The sequence below is a fragment of the Zootermopsis nevadensis genome, unplaced genomic scaffold (assembly GCF_977971745.1).
Source record: "Zootermopsis nevadensis isolate Lab colony 2312 unplaced genomic scaffold, Znev_1.0 Znev_ptg000004l, whole genome shotgun sequence".
Classification (NCBI taxonomy): domain Eukaryota; kingdom Metazoa; phylum Arthropoda; class Insecta; order Blattodea; family Termopsidae; genus Zootermopsis; species Zootermopsis nevadensis.
Genome location: NW_028259136.1, coordinates 7,295,843 through 7,323,747, shown reverse-complemented (window position 1 = coordinate 7,323,747; position 27,905 = coordinate 7,295,843). Strand labels below are relative to the sequence as shown.

At 37.5% G+C, this 27,905-nt stretch overlaps 1 protein-coding gene across 2 annotated transcripts; it reads right to left on the bottom strand.

Moving 5' to 3' along the window:
- Nucleotides 1–571: 571 nt before the first annotated feature.
- Nucleotides 572–24,903, bottom strand: LOC110840565 (alpha-1-inhibitor 3-like). Of its 2 annotated transcripts, none has more exons than XM_087343026.1 (30): nt 24,676–24,903; nt 21,789–21,949; nt 20,767–21,008; nt 20,093–20,209; nt 19,475–19,632; nt 18,827–18,938; nt 18,008–18,241; nt 17,073–17,261; nt 16,132–16,362; nt 15,203–15,514; nt 14,479–14,713; nt 13,608–13,783; nt 12,985–13,048; nt 12,346–12,405; nt 11,083–11,254; nt 10,550–10,778; nt 9,946–10,151; nt 9,730–9,812; nt 9,047–9,162; nt 8,562–8,712; nt 8,038–8,276; nt 7,120–7,387; nt 6,429–6,583; nt 5,547–5,759; nt 4,535–4,769; nt 4,147–4,319; nt 3,489–3,645; nt 3,081–3,260; nt 2,444–2,659; nt 572–2,038 (listed from the first exon to the last, which is right to left on the bottom strand). In XM_087343026.1, exons 1-30 carry the CDS (start codon nt 24,744–24,746, stop codon nt 1,869–1,871), a joined length of 5,325 nt encoding a protein of 1,774 aa, XP_087199152.1. In that variant the 5' UTR covers nt 24,747–24,903; the 3' UTR covers nt 572–1,868. The 2 variants fall into 2 exon arrangements, with proteins under 2 accessions (XP_087199152.1, XP_087199153.1); XM_087343027.1 differs by lacking the exon at nt 24,676–24,903 and adding an exon at nt 23,156–23,375.
- Between the last annotated feature and the right edge of the window lie 3,002 nt (nt 24,904–27,905).

Sequence of the window (27,905 nt, the reverse complement as noted above, 5' to 3'; positions counted from 1 at the left end):
GAAGGCGGGTTTAAATTTATGCCAAATTACGTTTATAGTATAGGTTAGGTATGGATCAATGAAAAGCATATTATGCTTCATTATGACTTAAATAACAACATTATAAGGGTTAAGTCTATACTTTCTGTGAAAGTAAACAACTAAGCAGCTCAATCCCATTTCCTCTCTCTTTCCAAATATAAAATAAATGTTAAGGTTTCCCCCCCTCCTAGCAATCTGATCTCTGATATATTCAATATTACTGTTGTTCCTTATATACTTTCAGCTCATGTTGAAAACTAGTAAACATTCTTATATTATTATAAAAAGACTCACCATACTAAAATTGGTATATCACACAAATACAGATCCTATCAAGATAAATCCTTATTTCAAATGTTTATAAATATCATATTTCATTAAAAAATTCATACTCTGTATAGTGACTTACCTTTAAAGCATCGCTCCTTATGATGGTGTTCATTCCTATATATGAGTATTATAGTCTTTTATTCCAAGGCTTATTGTAATGGCAGAAATTATAATCTGGCCCAGTAAGTATGGCAGTTGAGAATACACAGATTTCAATTCATAATGTTTTATATTTTTATTTCACATAATGTGACATATACTGGTAGTGCCTGGTGTTACATATATACAAAATAAATTACATTATTTTGTATGTAGCATATTTTAAAAATATTTCCAAAAAATATAAAGTACTCCATGGAAAACAAAGATAAAAAGAATGTTGTATTCTGCAGTGTGTTCAAGCTTGCTAATGCAGTCTAATATTGTTTAAATTAAACAAAAATTATAACATTTTAATGATGGTGTTGTATCTCCTCTTTGGCTCAATGGTTTTGGTATAATGTAATTCTCATTTTAAATAATGTTACAACACCTACCACGTAATGTGTTTAGGAATAAATTGAATAAGGAAGAGCTTCCCTTTTTATATACAGCTTTATAAACAGATGTGTCTTGACAGAAGAAAGCTATGCAATAACCAGAAAGTTACATCTTGCTGTTTTTGAACAGTACTCATTCTCAGTCATGTTTAACCATTATCATACAATAAAAAGGATTTAGACCCTTATACTATGGGGATGCTAGCCAGGCTTTAGCTCTCTAGTTGACTGGTTTGGCAGTATGTTCGCGTGATGCACAGCCGGCTGGATCACATGTAAGCAATGACACAGACGATAAAGGTGATAAAGGTAAAATCTCAAATCTTACGTGATAAAGGTAAATAACTGCCTTTAAATTGCATATATGGAAAAGGGAAAAAAAAATTACAAAATAATAATTTGAAACATCTCTAATTATAAATTAATGTGTACTTTTTTGGATAAAATGTGGATTTGTGAAAGTATGTAGACAAGGTGGAAACCATATGAAACTTAACCCTTCAGCAAAGGTTAATTTTCACTACTCACATTTTCTTAGTGTGAGAGAAGTAGGTTTGTACTCAGCATTACAGAGCAAAGAAAATTGCTTATATTTAAATTCAATAAGATTGAGCCTGAAGATTTCTGTCTTCTGGGTTGTTGCGCTGTGTAGTCTGGTCGATGTTAACCAACGTTTCAGAGGTCATACTGCCTCCATCATTGCCCTGATGACGGAGGCAGTATGACCTCTGAAACGTTGGTTAACATCAACCAGACTACACAGCGCAACAACCCAGAAGACAGAAATCTTCATACTCACCATTGTGAAAACCTCAAATCTTACAAGATTAAGCATGCTCTCTGTCTTAGATATTGTTCATTGTATTAAAAATTGTAGACACATGAAAACACAATAAAGTAGGGGCTGTAACAGGCACGTAGAGAATGTTCTTCCATTTTGGCTATAGTTCATTCCAATTTCAGAGATTCTGCCAAGCGTTAGCAACCATTCCGAGCCAGTTTAACGATTTCAGGCTGGCCAGGCAGTACCTCTACACCAATGAGAATCATTGAGCTGTTCAGCTTCAGTTCAGGTGTATCTACATCCCCTTCATCTTCCACGGAGCTGGAGCTTGCATTTTGATCCAAAAGCAATAAATGTCCTCCTACTGCAATAAAACCAGGCATTTCAGTTCTCACTCTTCTAATACCAGTACTAATTGGGTAATATTATGAAGCTCCATACAAATCTTATTACATAGGTTTTCTACAGTAATGGTGGAACTCAATAGACAGCACAAAGTAGTACATAATCCGAGGAAGATTTTAAACGATTTTATACCTAATATTCTACATACTCTGAGATGAAGCAATTTCTTGCTTTCATGATTTAAAAATTAGGTAGTTGAATAGGAGACATAAGTATAACCAGATGAGATTTCTGCAACTCAGAAGTAATCCAGTGGAACCTATAATTCATTTCTGAACAAGATTTATTTAGATACATCAAATGGGTAGAATGTTAATACCTATGAATATGGGAATACAATGTAAATATTTCTACTATATCTCACCTTTCTCAAGTGGCTTACACCTGCATTCTTCTCCCAGCACCAGTTTTGCCACCTTTCGTATCCTGTGAGTAGGCTGCCCAGGGCTCATGTTAATCAAGAACCTGGCATTACTGCCCTTTCTGGTAGAAAGTTTGTACACTGTGCCAGATTTGCAGTACAGCTTTCTGAAATCACTAGGAGGACTGTCATGACAGGTGGGACATGACATGGCAGCATCTAGTGAAAAATAAATTCAGATTAGTTGCCACCAACAACCCTCACTACCCATGCCCATACCTGGCTCCACCACCCTATCCACTACCACATCAACCACAAAAAACTACAACCATGAACACAAAGGCATAAGAGGTTGGTGTAAGGTGGTAAATAGGAATTAAAACTGTAGGGGAGGCAGAAATAGGTGGAATGATGGATGACAGGGCAGGCTTGGAGATGTGGGAAGCAGGGCACAGGAGCAGGAGAGGAGGGAACAGCACATGAAAAAGAGTAGGTGAGAAGTGGGAGAGAAGAAGTGTACGAGAGACAAGGAAGATGTTAGAGATGGGTGGTAGGAACAATAAACAAGAGAATGTAATGTGGGATAATTCTGGTAGCTTTATTATAAAAATGAAGATACTGGTTCATGATTATAAGATACCTGTCGCATTAGGATCTTTGTCAGCTTGAGGTAAAGCATATGATGGTATAGGTCCTTCCTGTCCAGATGGGGTTTCCAGTTCATGGTCCACAATCATGAACTGTGGATTCAGCCCCTCTGTTCCATTCACACTGTTTAATGTGCTGGTGTCTGCTTGCATTACAGAAACTGGAACTTCATCTACAAGAAGCAGAATGGCATAGCTACATAGGTGGATGGACAAACTACAGCAGCAATGGAAACAAAACTGACCGGTCAAAATATATCAACATCTGAAAGGACTAACAGTATACAGACAGTTGAGATATACAATGAAGACAAAAACAATCTACTTATGCAGGTTTCCCGCAATATAAAGAGATGGACATTTTCACATAAAGATTGATTAATTTATCTGTGACAACTTACTGATACTCGGAGCAGTCACTTGGAGATCTTGTGGTAGGGCATACACAATATCCATTTCACCATAGTCTAGATATTGTTTTGTAGCATTTTCACTTGAGATGTCTGGCTGAGGATGAGGTAGCATTTCACTCCTGCAGCCCCCATCAATGTTGTATTTCTATTATAAAAAATATATATATATAAAAAACTGTCTACTCTACTACACTATTTTATATGCAGTCTATCGCTCTGATATGTTCAATTCTGATTTACATATAAACTTTATACATATTAAGTTTTAAAGTAGACTTTGGCATAGTGTCTATAAATAAATATAAAGTGAAATATACCAACATGTGTCATAACTGCAGTTAATAACAAACATGCAAATTTGAGGTGAGATCTTATAAATACAGTAATGAATGTTTAGGTTCCATACAAGGCAAGAAATTTCTTACTAGTAGAGTAATTGTCAGTTTCTCAATACAGACTACAGTCCATGGAGTTAGTTTTGTGAATTTATGATAACCTTCAGGTTTTGGATTTTAATCAGGGAAGAACCATCTGAATTTGGATACCAGTGCCATCGCTCTGGAGGTTAATCTTTACATCACACACATTTAAGTATGAAGCGAGCATTATCTTCAATGTCAAGCAATGGAAGACAACAGGAACTCACGGCTGACACAGATATTTCTTTCTGGTAATAGTCATAGACTCTGACAATGGCAGATGCTGGATTTTCTACTTCTGTTTCCTGCACCACAAGGAAGCCAACACACTGCCTCCTAGTGGAAAGCTCCTCAAAGTAGAAGTTGACTCGGTCCTTCTCCTCCTCCCACCGTTTCACATCTGCAAAACCAGTCATCTTCACGACCAAACTTTTAACAGCACTTTATTTATGTATCCTCCGCATGAAATGCATAATGGTGAAATATTCCATCTGAATTTAGTAAGAAGGGCTATACACTAAAAATTGTTAGGTAAATTTCATTTTGACCCATATTGAACAAACATAACCTCTACTTGAAAACTAATTTTCATCTCAAATAAAACAGCAGGCTTACTGAGATCTGGCTGATGTGACAGTTGATAAAGAGAGGCACGATCTGGCACATAGCCAGTCACCATGTAAACCTCTAGGACAGCCATGTTGGATGTCTGGTCTGGCAACTTGTAGCGAACACAGGCCTCTACTCGCTGCATGGTGCATTTATCCACTGATGCAACAGGGTCAGTCCTCACTTCCAGCTCAAAGGCATCACTACCTGATGCATTCTTCACATTGTACCTGAGAGATGTCTAAAATAGAAATATTACATAGTGTACCATGGATCTGATCCACCCATCCATTTATTCCAATTAATGGGTCAACCATACGTAGTAGATAATAACAAACAGTTTTCTATGACAGTTATGTCCCTGGAAAACAATGAAAATAAGTAAATAGATGTCAAAGGCCCAAGGGAAATAAGGTTACAGATCCAACAAAACATATTTAATGTATTGCTTTCTGTACATGTAAAATCCACTAATATATTCAGCTTCCATGCTCTGTTTCTCCCTTAAAATGTGCTACATAAAAAATTGTAATTAGTAAAAACATGTCTTTTGATTAAATCATGTCATGAAAATAAATATGAATGCTTTCAATGCCATTTGAGGCCCTGAAGTTGAGGAACAACAAAATGTAGTTGAAAATGGAATCACCAGAATTTATATGTATTTGTTCTGAAAAGAACACACACACACACAAATACATAGGACCTTCTGATGCTCAAATTTGGGGGGGGAGGGCTGAAAGTTTACAGAATGAATGTATTTCTTTCTCTCAAAAAAGTCTGTAATTATGATGGGCATCACTGGAACCCTACATGGGGGAAGAGAATGGGGAAAATAGTTGCATTTTGTGAGAATCAAAGCAATGCAAAAGTTACAGTTTGTGTGTAAAAGAAATAAGTTGAAGGGCAAAGAAAATTGTTATCACTTTGTCTGCCATAGATCAAATGATGATGGTAAATGAGATCAGTAAATAAAAATTTCATAATCTAATAAAAACAGCAAGTGAAAGTAACCTACCTGCACCAGAGCACACCCCTCTCCTACTGCATCCACTTCCACTTCAGTCGGTAACACTGGGAGAGGTTGTCTTTTCAGAAGCAGTCTTTCATGTTCGTGGATGTAGAATGTGTGTTCCATCTCAGTGGCAGTCACTACCACACTGAGACCATTCTCACTGTGCGGCAACATGACAGCATACTTCGCCATTGCCTCCAGGGCTACCACAGTATCCTAAAATAAAAATAAAATGAATCCTGTATTGAATGCAAGTAACTAACAGATCAGTCTTGTTTAAAAATCACTGACAACTTGCCATTTCTATGAGACAATTATTTTTAGTTTACTCCTTCAGTGATGACAATGAATTAAATTATTTCCTACCTATGGATTGAGGAGATCACACACACCTGGTCAATACAAACAATAGAGGCAAGCATTATGTTATGAAACTGAGATATATACCACATATGGAGGCTGCCACTGAAGGGTAAATCCCAAGTTCTTTATACTTCTCTTCGTTTATTGAGTTATCAGGTTTAAATTCAGTACAGTGTTGACTATTCCAAATGAAATATTCCTACTGTGTAACCAATTTCAATCACCTCTGTAATTAAATATCGACAGCGTGTAAAATGCAGACTACTCTAACTAATGACCTCTGTGTCAATGACAGTCTTCTGGATTGTAAAATGGTGTGGGATTGGGGGGTAGATACCAAAGTTTTGGTGGAACAACTACCTCCATCTTCAGCACTGATGAAGGCAGTATGTTCCTCTGAAATACTGACATCCACCTACAAGTCCACATATCACAATGCAGAAGGCCACAATCAAAATACTCACTGGAGTGTAAACCTGAAATCTGGTCAAATGAGGTAAATGGAAGAAACAGCATTATTACCTGAGTTGAGACAAAGCCCCCCTGTGCATTCCTATGTTTGGAGATCCACCGCACAGCTTGGAGAGCACTGATGAGGTTCTCTTCCCCACCAAGTTTGACAAGAGACAGAATTCCATACGCTGTCATTTCCACACTCAGGCCTAGTGACGCTGTGCCTAGACATGTAACAGGACAGCCGTGGCATTAAAACTCACACCAGCGATAAGTGGACCAGTGAAATGCTACACAGCTACACATTCATACAGAATAAAGCAAATAGTACTTCATGAAAAGAACAAATTTGTTTTCTATGCTCTATATGAATAACATTTAATTAAACTGTACATTAAAAAAAACTTGTTAAAATAGAAACACAAGATTATACTTTTCAATCACTTTTACCTATGATAGCTGTCACTCTATTTTAAGGTACAAAGTTTAGGTTACCTCATTAAACACCAAATCAAACAATATTTTTACAATACTTATAGGGGGATAAATATTTAATTTTATACTATAAGAAATTTGTGAGAAATGTAAGGTGAAAAACCATGTATGACATAAGAGTGAAAAAGAGGACAATGCATTAAGCCTCTTCCGCACCTAACATAATGACACTGCCCTGTGGTTGCTCCCACCTCAAAGGAATCTAAACACCTGCTAGGTGGAGAGAGTCCAGAAACATTATCATAGAGGCATTAGATCCATGTACCTGACTTTTCCCACCAAAGCAGGTCTTGCTGCCTGTTTGCCATGCCAAGCAGCCGTTTGAGGGACTCCTCTGCCATGTCTGTCTCTCCCAGCAATGCAAGTGCATAAGTAGTAAGAACAAGTGTATAGACATCAGAATCTGAGTCTCCTTTCAGACAGAAGATGGTGTTAGATGTGACAGAAGAGGAGAGAGTAAGCCCTGTTTCCAGCAGCGAGATGAGTACATATGCTGTCAACGCTGCAGAAGAAGTTTCTCCAGTGAGACCACCCTGAAAAATTCAACTAATTGACTGAATGTGAACAAACTGGTACTGATAACTGATCAATATGATTAAGAATAGAACAATTCTGCTGTACAAGAAAGCATAGCGGCATAATTAACAGAATTATTCCACTAAACATACAAACTCATAACCATAGTAAAAGATAAAGGTGAATTCACACTCCAGATTTTTAACCCCTGAGGAAAAACTGCAAGTATCCGTAGGATAGGAGGCTGGGTGGGAGACAGAACTTGTCTGGATATAATGGTAAAAAAATCGGTACCCTTAACTGGAATCAAACCAGAGTCATCAATTCTGTTGCTGTCACCAATTATCATTAACTGATTAAACAACTAGTAGCAAGTTAGTAGAAAATATCTTAAAAGTTGAACTAATCTTTTACTACGTGAATAAAATGCATGTTAAAACTTCCATCTAAGATATGCTTTTTCTACCATCTTGAGGAAGGAAAATAATTATATTGCACCCCAGTGAGGAAAAACAAATAGAAAATTTACCTTTGTACAAGTGACACACTGGAACTTACAGCCAGTAACACAAGTCTATTCATAAGGTTGAAAGCACTGACTACTGTAAGGATTATGGATTACTGAATCAACACCAGCAACAGTAATAATTAAGAATTAGAAACTGACCTTCATGTCTTTGTGGAATACCTTCCCAACAAGAGGAAAGCATCCATTCTCCAGCTGCTTCTTCGTGATCCATCGCATGCTGACCTTGAGGTCGTCCTCATCAACATAGATGTGGGATCGAGCCTGGGCAAATGACTTCACTACAAAAGCAGTCAGCCACATTGACCCTTCATCATCTGCATCACCAAATGCTGAGTAGGAACCATCAGAATGACGATAGTTCAGCTCTCGCTGATATCCTGCCACAGACCAGAAGGTGTACACCTATTTATTGTCTGTACCAATATTTCTTTTCCTTTATGCCTCCAAATATGGTCATATTTGATCTTTCTGCCCCCTGACCATCTGGAAAACACAAAGGAACCACTGAGGTGACAGTGCCAATAGGGTGGGATTCTGTTTATGCCCAATGATATGGTGATTGTGGGAGGTCCCACAGCTTCACGTGGATTCCAAATCACAATAAGTGGTGTAGCATTCCCCATGTTCACTACATTTTGTTTAGATAAAATATGATGACTAACCTTTCTTCATATTGTTGATAGCCTCAGCTTTGAGAACAGGCTTCTCTTGTTGGGTCGCATTCAGGTAATTGATAACATGGAGGTTTGGAACAAACAGAATCATGTTTTGCTCTCCACACCCCATTGGCATTTGGACCAGCCCATCCAGATTCTGCAACATGTCACAATGTTTCAGAAATAATTTATTTTCCTTTCTATAAACTCTGCTTGTTTGGCTGTATAGCTGACAAATTTTGCTTCATGTTGCAATATTTATTATAATGGTGGTGTATCATTACTTTATGGTACTACATATTAGTTTAAGCTTTTGTCTTTTGTTACACTGATACAGCATTATAAAATACTCAAACAATATATTTATTTCATAGAGTGTCTACCATCAGTACATGCAATCTTAAATTTAACACAGAGGACATATTTTTATCCAATCCAAAAGATTTATGTGTACAGTACTCAAAATTTACAATAAAGGTTTAATTTCTTACCTGTAATGTTGGTCCCAGTAGGTCTCCTACAGCACTGACTTCAGCTCTTGCAGAGTCCTCTACAACATCTGATGGCAGCTCTAACGACCACAAAACATGAACATCCTCCGAGAAATCTGCAACCACAACATCACATCTTAATTTTCAGACCACGTGTCAGTTTAATACTGTAAATAGTTCTTATATCTTTGGCTATTCACCATATGAAATGTGTGAACAGTGTAACATTTTTGATATATTCACTGTCTTATTGCTTCTAGACTTTCAATCCATCAGCGATTTCTTACAAGTAGCATGAGTAGTTATGAGATGCTGTTTGCTCTGCCAAACCATGACCTTTGACTTTTGTGAGCTATGCCAGTGAAGTCAAGAGTTTTCTGGATGGATGGCAATGTAATCATGGGGATTCAACCATATAAGCAGTAGCAATAGATTTTGGCATGTTCTTGCACCAACATCAAAGAAATCACAGTCAATACATGCCTGAATGTTTATAAAACTGAAATTTGTTAATTGCATTCTCTGCATAAACCAAAACAGGCTGGCATTATACACTTCACCAACCAAGTGCACTGTATAAGATAACCAAGCAGAGATATTTTATAAAAAATAAACAAATGGTTCCAGAGGAGTATGGTCTTTTTGCAAGACAATGGCACTTCAATGGAACATTACGACCTTACTTGAGGGACAGATGAAAGCTGACCTAGTGACCTCTACTGGGAAGCCTTCTGGATGCACAAGGATTGGTTTCACAAGAACATCTCTGAAATACAAGAATACAAATGTTACAATTCACTCAATCACTCACTCTATGGTGCAACCAATTCTTTAAAAAGTTAATTGTATGCTTGGCTGGCCAAAGAACAGCTCACTTTCTTTCATACGACAGTACATACTTTACATGGACCAATGTTTCTGGACCACACTCCTCAGGATACATGGGGTCCACCTCAGCAGACACAGTTATGTTCACATAACCAAGATCTGATGCTCGAATATGGAACTGTTGCACAAAAGTCGTTTGCTCACTCACACAAGCCAAGGCAACAGAACTGTTGTTCAGAAGTTCCACTCCATGTGAATCCTCAAAAATTATTCGCACCTGAAGCAACAAGATAAGAATTCTACTGACTAAATAAGCAGTAATAAAATGAAACATTTTTAGAGTTAAATTTCATGCCAAAAAATTTAGCTTTGCCACCAAACCTGAAATAATTTCATTAAATGTACATATGGTCTGTATGAGTTGGAATAGCTAAGTCAGTAAAATGATCAGCTATGTGCTTGATAGCCAAAGGTTAATTTTTCAATACAGGCATGAATATAATAAATCTGTATGTGCAATAAATTAATATGAATGAAGTATATATAACACCATATACTGCATTTAAAATAAAATACATATACAGAAACTGGATTACACCTTTCCTCTCCTGTCCATCAGCACATCAAATACAATATCAATAAGTATGAAATACCATGATATCAATGTACACGTACAGGCAGGCTGTAGGACAGGAAGTTGAAGAGTGAAACTTTCAGTTGGACCACCTCGCCTCTCTTCACCGAATATGGCATTGTATAGTCCAAAAAGAAAGGTTGGAAAGCTGTGAGTTGTGCAGGTGGTGCAATGCCCAGTCCGAGCTGTGGAGACACACAGATTGTGGTACCAACCCACTCTGTGACCGTGTGAGGCAGGTCCCGCTTCAGAGTGACCACTCCACTGTCACTGTCATTAAGAAACATGATATCACTATTGCCGGCATAGATGTTTCATTAGCAGTTTTTTATAATAAAGTTACAGTTTCAAATCATAACTTTAGAGATTACTGACAAAAACACAAGAAGAATATAACCCAGGCTCTATGTTTCAAAATTACGACAGTCAATATAATAGACAAAGTAATGAACAGAAAGAAATATCATCTAACCCTTCATACGACTATACTTCTTACATGTAACATTTTCCTGAATATTTAAATGAACTATGAGACTATGAAATAGTCACTAAATTGGTCAACTCATAAATATACCCTGTGTACTGCAGCTCCCAAAGCCAGGTCTCAGGAAAGAATGAGCGCACCTCCACTGCTGAAGAGTGTGAGTCTTCCATGTAGCCCTGAAGGATTGTGGCTGCCTTAACAATAAGAGGGAAAGCAAGCGGTGGCATGTTGGGCATCATCAGTCCATGTACTGGAGAAACATCTGAAAATTCTACAAGCATTAACTTTGAAGTTCTTTGGTTTGAAACCTGGATAAAGCTGTGCAAACATTTATTTCATACAAAAAGGTACAAATCATACGAGGTGGTTAAGTGATTCCGTCTAGTAATATCACAGCATTCAGCACCAATGAACATGAGCCTGAGTCACTTCACATTCTCACAATTAATTTACAACAGATGCATTTTAATATTATCCTCCAGTCCCCTTGATGTATCATGTGGTCAATTTCAATGAGGTTCCTCAATAAAGTCAAAGCAGCTATGTGCCCAACCCAATATAGCCTTCTTGATTTCACACCTCTAACAGTAATATGGTTGAATGATATATAGTCTGAACTACTGAAAGCATTATTAAATAAAATGTATGTAAATAAATAATAACATCCTGTATAAATCATTGCATTCCTTGTTATATCCTTCACATCAAAACATTTAATGAACAATCTGTTTTAAAACATTTGCAGTTTGTATGAGCAATGATAAAGGTGGACGAGGACAAAAAAGGTTTTAAATATTTTTCCATAGTTGCAGAAAGAATTCTATAACAGCCCTGTAACTGAAATACTTTTTAGAAGTGCTTGCAGTCCCACTCACCGATGAGGGAGGCAACAAGTACCCCTGAAACCTCAGTAAATTTCTACCAGACTACATGGCACAACATCCCAGAAGGCAATCAAATGCAAATTTCCACAAATTGCATTTCAATATTATTAAATCTGGTCCAAGTTCTGTTTTTAACATGCATGTGACACATACAGCCCACCTCAGTCACTGTAATTTAATCACTGTAACAGTGTCCGTGAAGACTGAAAAGAAGAAAAGTCATCATGTGGAGTTCTGCAGCTGAGTGTTCACGCTGTTTAGCAGTCTTACAAACAGATGCCCAGGTTATGTTCTTCTAAATTGTTTATATAGATCAATGGGTCATCATGCAATATATATATATCCAAAATTCGGTCTGTAATCAGTCACAAAATATACTTCTCACTTTCACGAATATCTGTCCAACAGGGGATCGCACAACACAACATGCATTATGAACACCCCAAACACTATAAAATGAAACCATCACCTGGTTCATCTGATCTCTTCAACATAGATGACCTTTCCAGAAACATCCCTTCCTGCTGACCTATTTGGAGGAGATAAATCCACAATAACATACAAGAACACAATATGAAAGGCAGAATACTGAAGATTCTAAGTTCAATAAGCACAGCTGTTAACAGAAATCAAGTACTTGCTTCATACAATATCATGTATTTGCAATTTGTATGATCTTAAAGTGAAAATAACTGCTTTACTCCCTCCCCATAAAAAAAGACTAGCGAAAAACTTTCTCCTAGTAAAATGACACTGAATTACCCTTATATTGAACCTGGGCCTTCACAGTGATAATTCAGTGTCTGACCTGCCCGATTCATAATATGGACATTTTTATGACTATTAGTTACATTCTTATCTTTAAAGTAGGAATGGTCATTTTAGAGAACACTGTATAACGTTTAAAGATAATAGCCATGGTTCCCTTCACAGACAAGAACTGTTAACATGTCCTATTGAGATATTATAGTCTCTCTACATTGCATGCCAGCATTATTCATTACTAGCAAAATACTCCTAATTTACAACAAAAGGAGGCCTTTATATTTGGATAAAAGCAAAAGAGTAAGCTCCATGCAAAATATGCTCATGATATTCATACACTTACCTGTCATTGTGTTACATGGCCTTGTCTCCAAAGTCAAATCAGACATCACCACTACGCCAAAATCCTGCAGAAACAGGATCAACACATATTGCAAATTTGCTGTTAAGCAGTGAAACTAAGTAACAGACACAGTAAACACTTAATTAGATGTGATTTCCCCTTTGTATTTTATTATGAATTCACCAAATCCAGAAATACTTACAAAATTTTGTAGATTTTAATGGGACCTATATTTTATGTTACACGTCTACCTAGCGCAAAACTTAAAATGTTGGTAGAAATGTGTGACTAATAACAAAAGCAAGTTACTAACAGAAATGGGTTTATTTTATTCCTGCTTTTTAATGACAATGTCAGTGATGTTGAATGACAGGATAATTAATGAATAATAAATTGGAAAAAATATGAAGGATGTGGTCATGGCCTAATTTAAGACATTATCCTGGAATTTGCCTGAGAAGACTAAGGAAAACAAGAAACCTAAGTCAGGATACCTGATCTCCAGATTGATATTTGAACTTGGGACCACCCAAAAGTACAGCACCAATGTTTGATTAAAGGCATAAGTCTTGTATATGGACAAAATAATGAAGATTCCCAAAACGGACCATACATTTACTTACATCAAATGCTTGAATGGAGTCCACATACTTGGAAGGTGGCTGAGTAGCTATAAATCGTTTCCTCCTCCGACGGCGCAAATCCCAGAAAGGAGGCTCCACAATACCTCCTCGAGCAGGTCTAAGATTTTCCTCTTCTGTTTCAGCCACTGCTGTTGTGTTTTCATGCCCTCGAGCCTCTAAACAAAAAATGTATTTAACACAAGCTTTTTTAAGAATAAACTGAAACATAACTTTAAACCCCACATATCCCATCCATTAGGATAGCCAGAACTCAGCATAAGAATAATTCCTGGAACCTCCCATATACAAAGAAAGAGTTATAATCACCTGACAACAACATTTGGTAAAACGTAGAGACAAATAAAAATATTGTACATGGATGTGTTTTCTATCATGTACTGGTTTGACATTCAAATTAGGTTTATTGTTTTTACTACTACTGTTGCATAATAAAGTAAGGTGAAAGATTCAACACAGGTTATTTAATGAAGACATGAGAAAAATTCAAATACATTATCTTGAAGAACTGCGGAAAACCATAAAAATCACATGTGTACAAGTCAAAATTTGAACACAGTCCCTCCAAAATAAAAATCAAACACATTATCACTGCCAATCTGCTGATTGTTACTTAATGAAAATGATAGAATGACAAATCAACATGAAATTAAAGATTAGATTTTTGATTCTCATAACAGCAAGCATGAAGAATACTGTCTTCTGGGAAACTACGTGGAGCAACATTCCAGAAGATAGTCCCCTTTAAATTAAAAAGTCTGAGAATGTTTACACTGTTTCACATGCACATATATCTACATCCATAGAAATGCTACAATTTAAACCAAGAAAGAGGCAGGGTTCTACAACTCACTTTTGGCACAATACTCCCAGGGATCACTCTGTAACGGTGCACTGTTTGCATCAATTGGGAAGCGTGACAGCTCCTGGAACACTCGTTCCATATCCACTTTGTTGCCGGGTTTTGCCAAGAAACTTGTACTTTTGTCAACTGCAGACAGAGCACAGAGAGACTGAGGGGCAGCTGTAATCTCTAGTTGGGCTTCTGACCCTGGAAACTGGCGATTCTCAGAAAACGTTGCACTAACCTGCAAAATATCAAACATAGGATGAAATCCAAGACTTAAAAATTAAACATAACCTTCTGAAGACTATGAACATTTTCCAGTACAAATACAGATATTTAATACAGGTAACCATAATAACCAACAGATAAAGAAAGTGATGAGATATTAGTACTTGAACCCGATAATTTTTGCAAGGATTTGACAACATTGCAGCAAATTAGAGAAAACAAGAAAATCTTCAAACAAACCATACAATTGCTACTTTTCAGACTTCAATTAAGTTGGAAATAAGTATGAAGAAATACATCATCTTCCAGTTCGACCCCCAGAATTTTATACAAACCTTCCAAAAAGCTGCTACAAAACACTCTTAAATTGCCCTTCTCTTTAGTTACCAGCATCAAACAATGAAAGAGTTGGGATACATAATTCAATTCTCATGTTACCCAAAAATAACAATCATATCAGTCTGATCATTAATTAATTGTTATTTAATAATGTCACCATTACCTTATTAGCGAGACACTTTGTTACTCGAATGGAATACATGGAAGCAACAGTCTCCCCATCTTCTCGGACATAGTACACCAAAATGTAGCTCAGTGGCGACATCCTGGGGAGTATTTTGATGCTGAGAACAACTTTGTCTATGGTCTTCTCTATGGCTCCTTCTTCATTGTCTGCCTCTCCACTGGTGGAGTTCCTGTCTGCATCATCATTACCTCCGAGAATATTGACAAACCCTTCATCCAACCTCAGGTTTCGATTTTGCGTGTTATGTTGGATTTGGCCGAAGTGGATGAGGTCACCTCGTGATTTTACCTAAGTGAACAGTATAAAATTTGCATAAAATAGGTTCAAAATTTTTACTGAAGTTTAACCTCTATCTTACAGGAATTGAGGAGGCCATGGACCTAATATGGACCAGAGAGCCATAGAAGAAGAAGAAGTCAACAGAGATTGTGTTCAAAAGCTTCCTGTTGCTTCAGAACCAAATTGCTCACTATTATTAAAATCATTGCCACCACAGAGTGTAACCAATTGACCTTAACCTGAGCTACTATATTACAGTTTTTATCCCTCTGCGTACCTTATATTTTCTTCTCATCTCAGTCTGTCACCAAAGTGATAAATTTCCAACAGTTTACTTATTACAGTTTTGTATGTATATAATGTTTTCCTCAACATAACTATGTATTTAATACTATACACATAGACCATTGAAAAAAAATACAATCAAACATAAGCAGTGGGTGATGATGGTATATTTTACAATATTAATTACATAATTTTACCTCAAATATAATTATATTAATTAAACTAACAAAACACTAAATAATGCTAATAAGATATACTTTCTTTAGTCAGATCCTGACCACTTTCAAACAACATTTAACCCATCGGTAATTGTTTTAAACAATTTCTAATATACTGCTTACCAGATAATGGAAGGTCAGCTGGGTGATGTTTGGCTGCGTTGTGTAATAAATGTCAAATTTGTGGTGTGATTCACATTTGAGAGTCTTCTCATTTTTATCTGTTATTTCAATGTAACTATCTGTTGGAGAAAACCAGGTGTGAACATCAAAGAAAGCAGACGGCTGGTCCATAAACACTCGCCATCGTTTGTCTGGTGAGTAATACTTGGTTTGATACCCTACAGCTGTGGCCTGCAACATAAGTACACATGCACCATCTTAGGGGTAAGTACCTTTAACACTGTGATGTGAGGTCTTTCGTGAAAAGTTAATGCTCAGCTGTTCAAATAACTTCCCAGGCTCATGGAAGCCAAATGTTCATTACCATGTTAAAAACACATCTGGATCCTGTCCTGAACCAGAAAAATTCATTTTACATCAACAAACCATATATCTCAATCATGCATCTTCATATTAACTGTCCATCTCTACAACGTTTTGTCAGCTTTAGTCTTGATTGTTTGTTTATTCAATATACATTTGACTTCTCTCCGTATTTGTAATTTCATTGTAATTTTAAGATCGTGTCATTTATAATTACTTCTGCTGCAGCGCCTGCAAAGTGTACACTGCAAATGTTACAATCTTGTTACAGCTACATATTAATTCACAATGCCAAAAATCTGAGAAACTCTATACATACAGTTAAGCAAAAATGAAAAACAGATAAATGTTTCGTCAACACCATAAAATATTTCAGTGAGAAACCTTTCATTAAATGCTTCATCCCATTCAATAGGCTTTTTACAATACATGGAAGTAGAAAGAGTATACACCTATTAATAATTTCAGATTGACAGGTGCTTGATCTAAAATTCTGTTACTCTTCATGGGCTGACAACAGTAATGTAAAAAAACCAGCTCATCAACAAAAAGTATCAATCTACAAAAGTGTGACTTACCACAAAAGACAAAAGCACAATATTGCGATGCTGTGGTGGAACCATAAACTGAACAAATCCCTCTACATCTGATGAGAAATTCTTGCACACAACAAGTGTACGACTCCATTCTCCTTTCCCTCGTACCTTCAGGCAAAGTTGTAACACTTCCCCAACTGCAGGAGTATTATCTTGCTTCAGAACTTTTACCTGCAATTAGAAGTCACATGCACTTTGTTTTCTGTTAGAATGGATTATGATCAATTTTTATTTTCTATAAATTCATTTCACTTAAGAAACTACACTTCACATAATGCAATATTTATGAAATCTGAGGTTTTCACAGTGGTGAAAGTTAAGAATGTGGTCTGCTGGATTGCGCTACTGTGAAATGTTACCAAGGTTGGGGAGTAACGCGATACCTGCATCTTAGTTGCAGCTATATGTAACGTTACACGGTGTCACAATCCAGAAGACCACAATCTGAAAGAAAATTTTACTCTGTATTAGTTTTAATTATGCGAGCACAGAAATAAAATTGGAATCTGTACTTCTAGAACTACACAGAAGAGACTACTGATTGCCATCGGAAGCCAAAATCTTCATCACAGACAACCACCTTCCTTACTTTCTCACATGGAATTTTACACTTTCCTTTTGTTGGCTAGTTAGTTAGATGGAAAGAAACTCTTGATTCCAGATTGAAAACTACAGAATAATGAATTGATATTTAAGAGTAATAATGTTCTTTATTTCTAATAATGTCAAGTTTCACATATAAAAAGTATAGACCAGAAACTGCAACATTCCCATTGCGAGCTCTCATTTTGCATGCAAAATAACTCACAAAAACTTAAAAAAAATTGTGGCTGTGCTCCACCCCACTTCCCCAACACTATTTAAGTGCAGAAAACTTTATTTCTAGAAGAAGAACATTTGGTTACTTCTGCACAAACCTTTCCCTTATATGGCAGTCCTGGCTTGAAGTACTGTGGACTGTGAGGCATAAATTCCAGTTTGAGTGCCTGGTGGATCACAGAAGAGACAGAAGAAGCATTCTGAGTGTTGTCAGTCCCACGTTCCGTCACAAAGGCAAACACAACGATGCTGTTAGGGGCGATATCCCAATCATGCAACCCCAGGTCTGTTCCTGTGATGTTGAATGTGTAACAGCCATCACTGCTATGCAACTGAAAAACGGGGTAAATCAACTGTATCCAGGAGTAGCTGTGACTCTATGACTGCATGGAGGTGGAGAGGCTAGAATATAAGTTTGGAATTAGCACATAACACACTGTATTATACAGATGCATAAAACCATAAAACCTTTTTGTCACTCCCTCCAGGTAGCTGCCAAGATAACAAACTGATAACAGGTGGTCTTTCTTCAAAAAGGAATAGTTACTCATATGGTAAAGAAATTCCCTTCTTTTATAAAAAGTAATAATGCATTACCATGTTCAAAAAGCTTGGTCTTGAGCTGGCTGAATCCAATCCAGGCCTTTATACTCTAATGCTGTGTTGTCTGGTATAAATTGATCGATGCTTCAGAGGTACTAACTTCATCAACAGGATGGTGAACAATTCACCTTACATAAAATAATAGCATCTTCCTATCTCTCAATTATTCAACCCAAAATTTTATATGCATATCTTACCTTTCACACACACATAAGAAGCATTGTTTGGTTCAATACCCAAGGGAATATGAAGACTTACAATACTCAGCAGTACACATGAAAATTCTGGCCATACGGTCTTATTCATACATTTACCTCGGTCATCAACTTGATCTCTGGTGGTTTTGTTTTCTTCTGGCGCCATGTTGGAGTCTGAGGAATGGCCTTAATATGCAGCCGTCCCTTCACTGGCTGTCCATATGAATACCTATAGCCCCATTGGCATATTACAGTACATATGACAAAAATATTTTTTAAAAACTAATCTTCACACACTTGATGAAATATCAATAAAGTATTTCAAGATTTGTTGAAATTCCTCTTCAACTTCAAGGTAGGTATAAATTGTTAAACATACTTGGTTTTCAGTAAAAAATCTGAAGCCAAGGACATATATTAATAATGTAAAACTCCAGAAGATTAATAATAAGAACATATATAAATAATAGATAACCAGTATAAATGTAAATGCATGGAATTTGAATTTGAGCCGCTCATAACATTTTATTTTGAATTTAAGATTAATTTAAAATGGGCTACCATTTAAACTAATTTAAAAAATATTTGGTTACCAGCAAGATATTCAAAGTTGATAAGGTAAACATGGAAAAACTGGCATTTAAAATTTTCTTGACTAACACCTTACAACTTGTCAGGTCTGACTTTATGCATTATTCTTAAAGACAATTAGTGGCCAGACTTGAGAATCACTGGACGAAATCCATTGATTCATATCCAGCTTACTTGGCACATATAGTCCACTTGAGATGTTTTGCATCAGCCAGGATATAGTCTGGAGCTTTAATGGTGACTTCGAACCTTGGAAGAACGTATTCACGAACTTCAAACTTCTGAGCATAAGTGTGAGATTTGTTTCGTTCAATGTTTATCTCCCACAGACCCTAAAAGAAAAAAAACAGTATATGGAAAGAACATGTGTTGCCTACTTCAATCCAGATTATGAGGCTAGCATTAACTAAAAACTAGTTTTATATTTTATTTATTTGCTGTAACATGTCAGCCATATTTGTATGCACAGGTTTTATCATTTTCAATCACAATTTGTTTACATTATTCAACACGTCTTGGGTTTCCATAAAAATATAATCAGTTCTTTAATGTGTATATGTTAGTATGTATATGTGTGCCCTTTTACTTGGTCACATGAAATTAATAGTAATTAAAAAAAATCATTAAAAATGTTAAAACAACATTTCATATAAATAACAGACAATGAAAAAGAGGAATGGCTATAAAGCAATTGGCACCAATAAAAGACTCATTATGAGTAGATTGTGCTGATTAAATAACATGGCTGCAGATACAAATATACAGAAATTTTACGCTAATCTTTTCTTTTACCTGGGGAGGCTCATGAGAGAGTTGGAAACTAAGTTGTGCTAATCCTTCTTGTGTCCTCACATCCAACCACTGAGCCAACCGAATCTGAGACGGACTCTCAATCCATACTCTACTAATCTAAACACAAAAGATCATTCATTAGTGTGAATAATTATGACATTTTTTTAGATCATAGGACCCTGAACCTTTATGTCATGCAAAACAGAGACTAAATACAAAGCATAATTCATAATTCATTATAAAAATATTACACAACACAGAAAACTAGACACATGGAAATGTATAGTGGACACATGTCCATTATTACTGTCAAATTATAACTAAAAATTTTATAAATGTTCAATGGCTTTTGAGTTGTTACATGTGGACAAACAGGCACATTGAAGCTAATGGGTATTTCTGCAAATTCATTGCAAGCACACGTTAAATGGGTCCCACATACATAAGCCCTGAGCCCATGTTCCATACTCAGGAAGTACAATCTCCATTTTATATATTATTATTATTATTATTATTAAATTTACTTTAACTCGTCAATTTTATGATGAAGATGTCAAACATTTATACTTTAATTTTATTCTGTTTTAAACACATTAGTAGGAGCAAGTTTCATTTGATTACTTTGTTTACTTAGGAGTGACTTAACGGCCTACTCATTTAATGGTTTTACTTACTGCGGTAGTGATGGGCATCAAGTCATGTGTGAGTGTGAGAATCCTGAACTTGACCTCTTGTCCAGGTTTGTAAACTGGCTTGTCTGTCTGAATCAGAGTGATGTATGGGTCATGTTGGATGTGGACTTCTTTCACGCTGTTAATATTGTAGTCATAGTGTTCATCAAACCGCACCTTCAGGTGGAGCCGACCCCGTGCTTGTAATGTGGGTGGCACAAATAGCTCCATACAGCTTCCTGCTCCTAAAGACACCATTAAAAATATAGTTTTTATATATTCTACATCACAGTAATGTTTTCGACTCCAATAACTATATCCCGTAATTTTATCTTCCAAACATTTCTGAAGGACTTAACAGAAAGGAACAGTTGTACAATGATTTATCTGAAAACAAATATTTTTCATATTATTTACATTGACAATAGATGTTGAAAGTGCCATCTTCCTTTTGACACCTGAGTTTCTCATAGAGATAAACATGGTCTCCAAATGATCACAATCAACTACATTTTTCCTTTACTACGCACATCACACATTGACTCCATCTGATCTTACACATGAACTATCAAGAAAACACAATTTGACATAATTCAGCTGACATTCTCAACATCTGAGTAAGACTGGTGCCAGCACATCATCAAACAGTGACCACTCAGAAGCTTTTGCATGAAATTCATCTTTGCACTTAAAGAACTTCCATTTAACTGGTTCAGCTCGAGATCATGCATGCAAGAATTTTACTCCATTAGTATGGATTATACAATTTTTCAACCATCCTGTAGAAACACACTAGTTCCCGCCAAAAAAAACCCTCTGCACATTAATGTACATCTGAAAGTTCCCAGTCATTACAAAATGCTTTAATATTTTTGTGTTTTGGCCAAAAAGAAGACATTTTTAAATACCATTCTCATCAAACATTTTTTAAAATTTCCAGGTTGAAAATACTAACTCCGAAAAGGGTATAGTAGATTAATTGCGTGTGTTCTCATTGCAATACGTGGGCGACATTACAGATTTACCATTTTTTATGTCGTGCCGAGTAGATGCGATCTTGTCATCGGAATCCGGGTGCAATACGTCTACGCTGACGTGAGCAATTCCGCTCACATTGTGGAGAGACAAACACACAGACTCTATGCTGTCGGCCAGCAACCGCTTCGGAGCTGTGAAGATGAAACCCCTGAAATACACATCTTGGTGTAGTTTATTTTAAACACGCTGACTTCTGTCATGATTTCTACAGCCTAAAATGGATTATTCTTTTATAAAGCTTATATCTATGGTAAATCCTGGTCCAGAGGCCAGGTTGTGTGGAAATACAATATTAAACAACTGAACCACAGAGCTAAGGAATGATGATGATGATGATACCACTAACGCAGTAGAAAGCAAAACATTTCTTTTATATTCCTCCAGTTTTAGTGGTCTGGCACTGCACTACTAGCTAGAATGGAACATTAATCACTGACTTATATCCTGAGGAGGTCGGCATTTGAAACCTGACTAATGTTTGAGCTAAGCTGTTATAAGCATTATCACATGGCAAAAAGTATTACCATTTTTGTTTGTCTCTCAAATTTGAACAAGATTATCCGCATTTATATAACATGAAGTTACTTTTATATAAATATATCATTACGATCTGTCACTATTTGGTCTGCAATATTTATCATTTTTGAGTTTTGTCTGGTGTGTTGGAAAAGAGGTGTAATTTTTATCCAGAATTCTGTTTGAAGTGGCCATAATTAAGGAATCTCTGAATTCTCACACATCTGAGATTTACTCGCCATAAAATCTATGTATTTTACAGCTTAAATATTTATTGCGATGATATCTTTATTACCCCAGTTCTGTGCAACAGCCAAAAACAATGTCGACTCTACTTATCCCTTCAAATTCCAGTGGTAACTATCTGTACCACCTAATTACACAATCAGAAACCGTCGATTTGATCGTAATCTTTCTCATAGGATGCAGAAGAATATTATGATTCATGCATATTTTGTATGTATGAGTCTCCTATGATTCTCTACGTAAACAGAGATCACTTTTTAAACAGCGTTAGCCAATTGATCTTCGTAATGGTGGACTGACGAGACCTGTCAGTAGTCTCCTAAGCCCTGACCCAAGAAATGCAATGGACCATTTTTTTAATGATGTGAAAAGCACAGATTCTTCCACCCGTTGTACCATTAAGTAGGACAATTGATGTTTAAAAATAAATACGTATTCCCTCGATTTGAAGACGAAATTTTTCCCACACGTAAAAAAAAATTCTGGAATCGGGGTGCGTCTTTCGTTTGATGGCGTCTAAGAATCGACGATATAGCGTCCTTTTCCTGGAAACCTATTACTAAATTAAGTGTACGTCTTATAACTCGATTACCTAACATAACCTAAAAGTAAGCTGACTGACACGCCCTCTGCAGTCAGTGTTACAGGCACACGCACACATTGTGGGGTTACTTTTCGAAACAGGCGCTATAAAACAGAGAAGTAAGCATCATTCGGTATGATTTGGCTGACTTAACGAGCTGATATGATCTGTATGAAAGTACAGAGTCGAATGCACATCCTGTGTGACATAATAAAAGTTCAACAGCCTACATAAACCACGCAACGTCGCAATAAATTTGACACACATAACTTGTCACAAGAGCGCTTGCGCGCAAATATTGAGAACGGCTCTGAAACCTCTACCTGACCCGACCTAACCTAACCTGTTCAATGATTACCACGGGTAAAACTCGGCCGGGGCGTGACGCTAACCCACTCATTCTTATCTAGTGCTGAGGTTAAGAAAGAGTAGAAGCTCTACTACCTCTTCCCCCAAACGCCTAAATGGCGGGTAGGGGGACATCTTTACTTTTTTATATATAATTTGTCGGTAAGTGTTGCCAATGCCGAGAAACGTTCCAAAGCAAATATGTAAAGTTTAATTTTTCCTTTTTTAAGTGTGTTCCAATCATTGAAAATATAGAATTTTCCTATTTTTAATCCCATCCGAATGTCCTGTCTCAGAATAAGTTCATGCTGATTTCTGCTGGCATTATATCGCATATGGACAGCAGACACGAACCTCTAGTGAGTCGTTCTTTGACGTATTACGACGCGTAATAATGAGCACTGCCTCTCCCCCCGTTTGGAAACGACTTGAACGCCTAGCGCTATCGGCAACTTCTCCGACATGTTTGTCATGCGTATAGTCTAAACAGTTAAATGTAGGTGCATACATTTCTTTGCAGATGGGCACGATAACAGACCTTCCATATTTATTAGGCAAGGATGTTCATGAAATCACCATTTATGGGGAGGTTTGTGCACTCGTGTCTGCCTAAAGCACCAAATCACAGCGAATTTTAACCACCAGTTTTAAAGTTTTGAAGCGCGAAGTACATACAAATTAAGATCGTACCGGGGAAAAAAACACACTGAACGTCTCAATTGTTTCCTGCCTCCTTACGCCACCTTAATCACGTGTCCCAGTACCATTCTGCACAGACACACACCCACCCCAAATCCTAATTTGTGTTCTGTGTTTTCCGAAGTAGGTAGAGTCCTTGCGAGCAACTTTTTTCAAAGATTTTTACCATCCAGACTATTCATTGCGACAAAATTGATTGGACAAGACTAAGTAAACTACTTAATGACATCTTCTGAAGACGTGAAAGAAATTTGCAGTCACACATTCCACATCATTTTTAAAAAAATACTTCTTTATTTTTTTAATATTTCGTGTTTCCATGACTTTCATTGCTAAAGGCTACAACCATGGTATAAAGACAATATAACAAATCCATTTCACTGACAGCGTCAATAATAGGCCTAAATACATTTAAATTATTATGTGATTTCTCTTTTACGAGATAGGGTACTTCACTGCAAGCATTTAAAGGGTGTTTTTACCTGTTCGCTGATGTCGATACCCTTTGGGTCGTCAGAACATGCAGAAACACCAATAAGCACGTGAGTTTCATGGCGAGGTGTACCAACGAAGCCAACAAACACACACGCAGATGGGGAAGTCTTTCTGTCCACTGGGTCTCAAGCAGACATCGCCAAGCTCGGAGCTAAGCAGACGCAGTAGCGATCTGGACAACTCATCATGCAGAGACTGGGAGATGCTACCCACAACGAACAGAGTTACAACTGGAGTACTACAGGCTGGCGAGTAATTCAGGCACCTTGAGAGCTCGTTATTCAAATTTGCACACGGGCACATCTCATGTCATGTACCATTCAACACGCTTAAATAAAACCTGGCTTACTTTCCTTCATATCGCTTGTTATTTTGGCTATTGTAGCCATGAAAATGGTCTGTATTTTGTTTCATGTATCGATTTTCTGTAGGACGAGTCCATTTCTGAGAAAATTACGCGTTAGAGTAAAACTACAGGATTATAAATCACACAAACTCACATATTAGCGAATGTCCTTAAGTGCAAACTTAAATTAAGTCCCTTCAGGGGTTTAGGGATGAAACACAGAGAGACGGGAAAGTTACCTTGTGCATCTTCTCACGAAAGTGTTTCTGGACTTATGATCGCTGGATACTCGCGACTCAGTTCAAACCCTTCCGTAATTTGCGGATCATCATTTGCATTAACCGGTATGTCTCATTACCATAAATAACTCGCATTTCAGAGATCATAATTTGATTACCCTGGTTTGACATGATGACAGCGAAATGCAGCAAACCAGAATGCAGTTCTCTGAACAAGGTCACGGCTTCTCGACGATTCTAAGTTCTTTGCCAGGGACTCCTTTATCTCAGTAACACAAGACGCGGCGTAGTTCCCGGAGACTTTGAGATAACAATCGACTCCACAACTAGAGTCCTTCTTCAAGACGCTAATAATCGTTCAGCTAGTCTATAAACCCCATACATTTTACGGAACCTGAGATTTTATTACCGTCTTCAAAATCCTGAGGTAAATGAATCCAGTCCTCGCCAACCCACCCTATTTATTTAAGAGCCATTTTAATATTATTCTCTCACCTACGTCTCGGTCTTCCAAAGTTGTCTCCCCCCCCCCCCTCAAGGTTTTCCTGCCAGAAATAATTTGGCATTCTTTTAGGTTCCAGCACGAAACAATAACAACAAATAAGACGTACGACAAAATTAGGAGGATATTAAATTCAAAAACATACTTGATAATAAGTAGGATTTGAGGTTTTCACGGCTGTGAGTCCAAATATGGCTGTTTTCTGAGTTGCAGCGTCGTGAAGTCTGGTAGAAATTTACCGACGTTTCAGAAGTCCTTGCTGCCTCCATCAACAGGGCGATCACCATGAAAACCTCAAATCCTACAATGTACTACATATATATATTACTCGTGATTACTGACATGGATTCAGAACTGTATTTTGAATACAGCCTGAGTTTCAGGGACGTCTATTAGAAACAGAAAAAAATATTAAAGAAAAGTTGGAGTTCAGTTCCCCTTGTGCTGGAGCAATGTAACAACGGAGTGAGACTATGTCTTTCTGCCTCTAACGGATCCTTTGTCCAACCCCCAGATGAAATATGGGGGCAGCGGTGGAATGACACTGACAGGGAAACACCGAGATAGTCAAAGAAAAATCTGTACCAGCCCCATATGGCGTGATCTGGGCGCGAACCGGGTTCCCTAAAGCTCCTAACCGCACAGCCACTCCACAGCGCTCTCAGACCCGTAATTCACGACCTGTCAGTCCGGCTGACTGCTCGCTCTGACAAGCAGAGAAGGGGAAAGTCGACTAATTTTCTTGTCGATGAACTTTTGAACCTTCGCAAGGTCATCTTTATTATGTTGCCATGTTCACTTAATTCCCTTCAAGTGTGAGTAACTACGCAGGTCGTGTCGTAGCTCCTTACCGCGGAGGCCTGGGTTTGTACCCAGGCCAGTCCACGTGTCTCTTGCAAACAAACGCATGACTCAAGATTGTTGGGTCTCTGACAGCTTTGCAGGATGCTGGAGCGAATCGGACAATTTGAAATCAGTAAATACGTCAGCTAATGTCGGTATATTTGCATAAAAGTTCTTGGTTTAATTAACGGCGCACTGTTTTTGCACGACTTAAGCAATGTATTGAAGCGGTTGGAGTATATTTTAAGATATTACCACAGCATCTAATCGGAGAAACCGATTAAGAAGCTGGATTAGGACATCGGAGCCTACACTGCGGGACAACCTCTATCTCGCAGCGGTGATTGAGTGATTGTTGTAAGTGGCCTGCCTTAAAGCCAGGCGGTCATCTGTAATAACAACGCGCAGTTCTCGACCCCTCCGCCCCTTCTACCTACTCGACGTTGCGACGGAGTTGCCGAGCAACCACTTCACTGTTGCCTGTCTTCTCCTCGTTCATTACGTTAGTGAAATGAGCCCGTATATATGCGGTGACAGCATGGAAAGACGAGTTTTGCAACACATACCAAACGACAAGTTTAAATCCTTTAAAATCCAGTGGTAACTATAGGTACCACCTACTCTGTAGCTCCGTATTTTGTCCATAGAATGTTGGGCGGGAGAGGTCTTATTATTCGTAGAATAAACAGCGATTATTTCCTGAAACACCGTTGACAAAGTGATCGTTGTCATGGAGCTAAGGTAAGAACTGAGTTCTAAAACTGTAACCGGTCTCCGTGGAAACGAGAAAATCTATTTCTTTCAAATGCCGTGTTGAATATACTGGCGCTACATTTTCTGCGGGTGTTCAGCAAATTTTCTCGTCGACTGTTCGGATTTCACCGATCGCGTTGTTAACCCAGTGCGGAAGAGACCCCTGTTTCTGGCTGTCGCTTTCAGCTGAAGTTCAGGCGCAGCTGACCTTTGAAACCCCTAGGACAGAGGTCATCTGATAGCATCCACACAGCCCAGTAAACAAGTTCAAACTGCCACATGCAGACAATCATCTCGCGTCATCTCCGATTATTAGATGATGTAAGAAGTGGCCCACGGAAGTGCCCGTTTGATGATTTTTTTTCGAGGGATTTGGGGCCGAAAGAGAAGATATTGCAACAGAATAACTAACGTTCACGTACAACAAGAAGCCTGCCAAATGGGTATGATCCTGGGCCACTTTAAACCACTCCCATCTGAATAGCCAAGGGCCAACAACGTTTTAACATTTGCCTGCATGGCGTGATGCTGAAT

Bases quoted from the DNA above. Each gene is read 5' to 3' on its own strand.
- LOC110840565 (XM_087343026.1), bottom strand. From the start codon at position 24,746: ATGAAACTCACGTGCTTATTGGTGTTTCTGCATGTTCTGACGACCCAA. The intron at 6,584-7,119 runs GTACATGGATCT...TTACATGTCTAG, and splicing joins GCTTTGGTGGGAAAAGTCAG to GCACAGCGTCACTAGGCCTG. The intron at 2,660-3,080 runs GTATCTTATAAT...ATTTTTCACTAG, and splicing joins CAAAGATCCTAATGCGACAG to ATGCTGCCATGTCATGTCCC.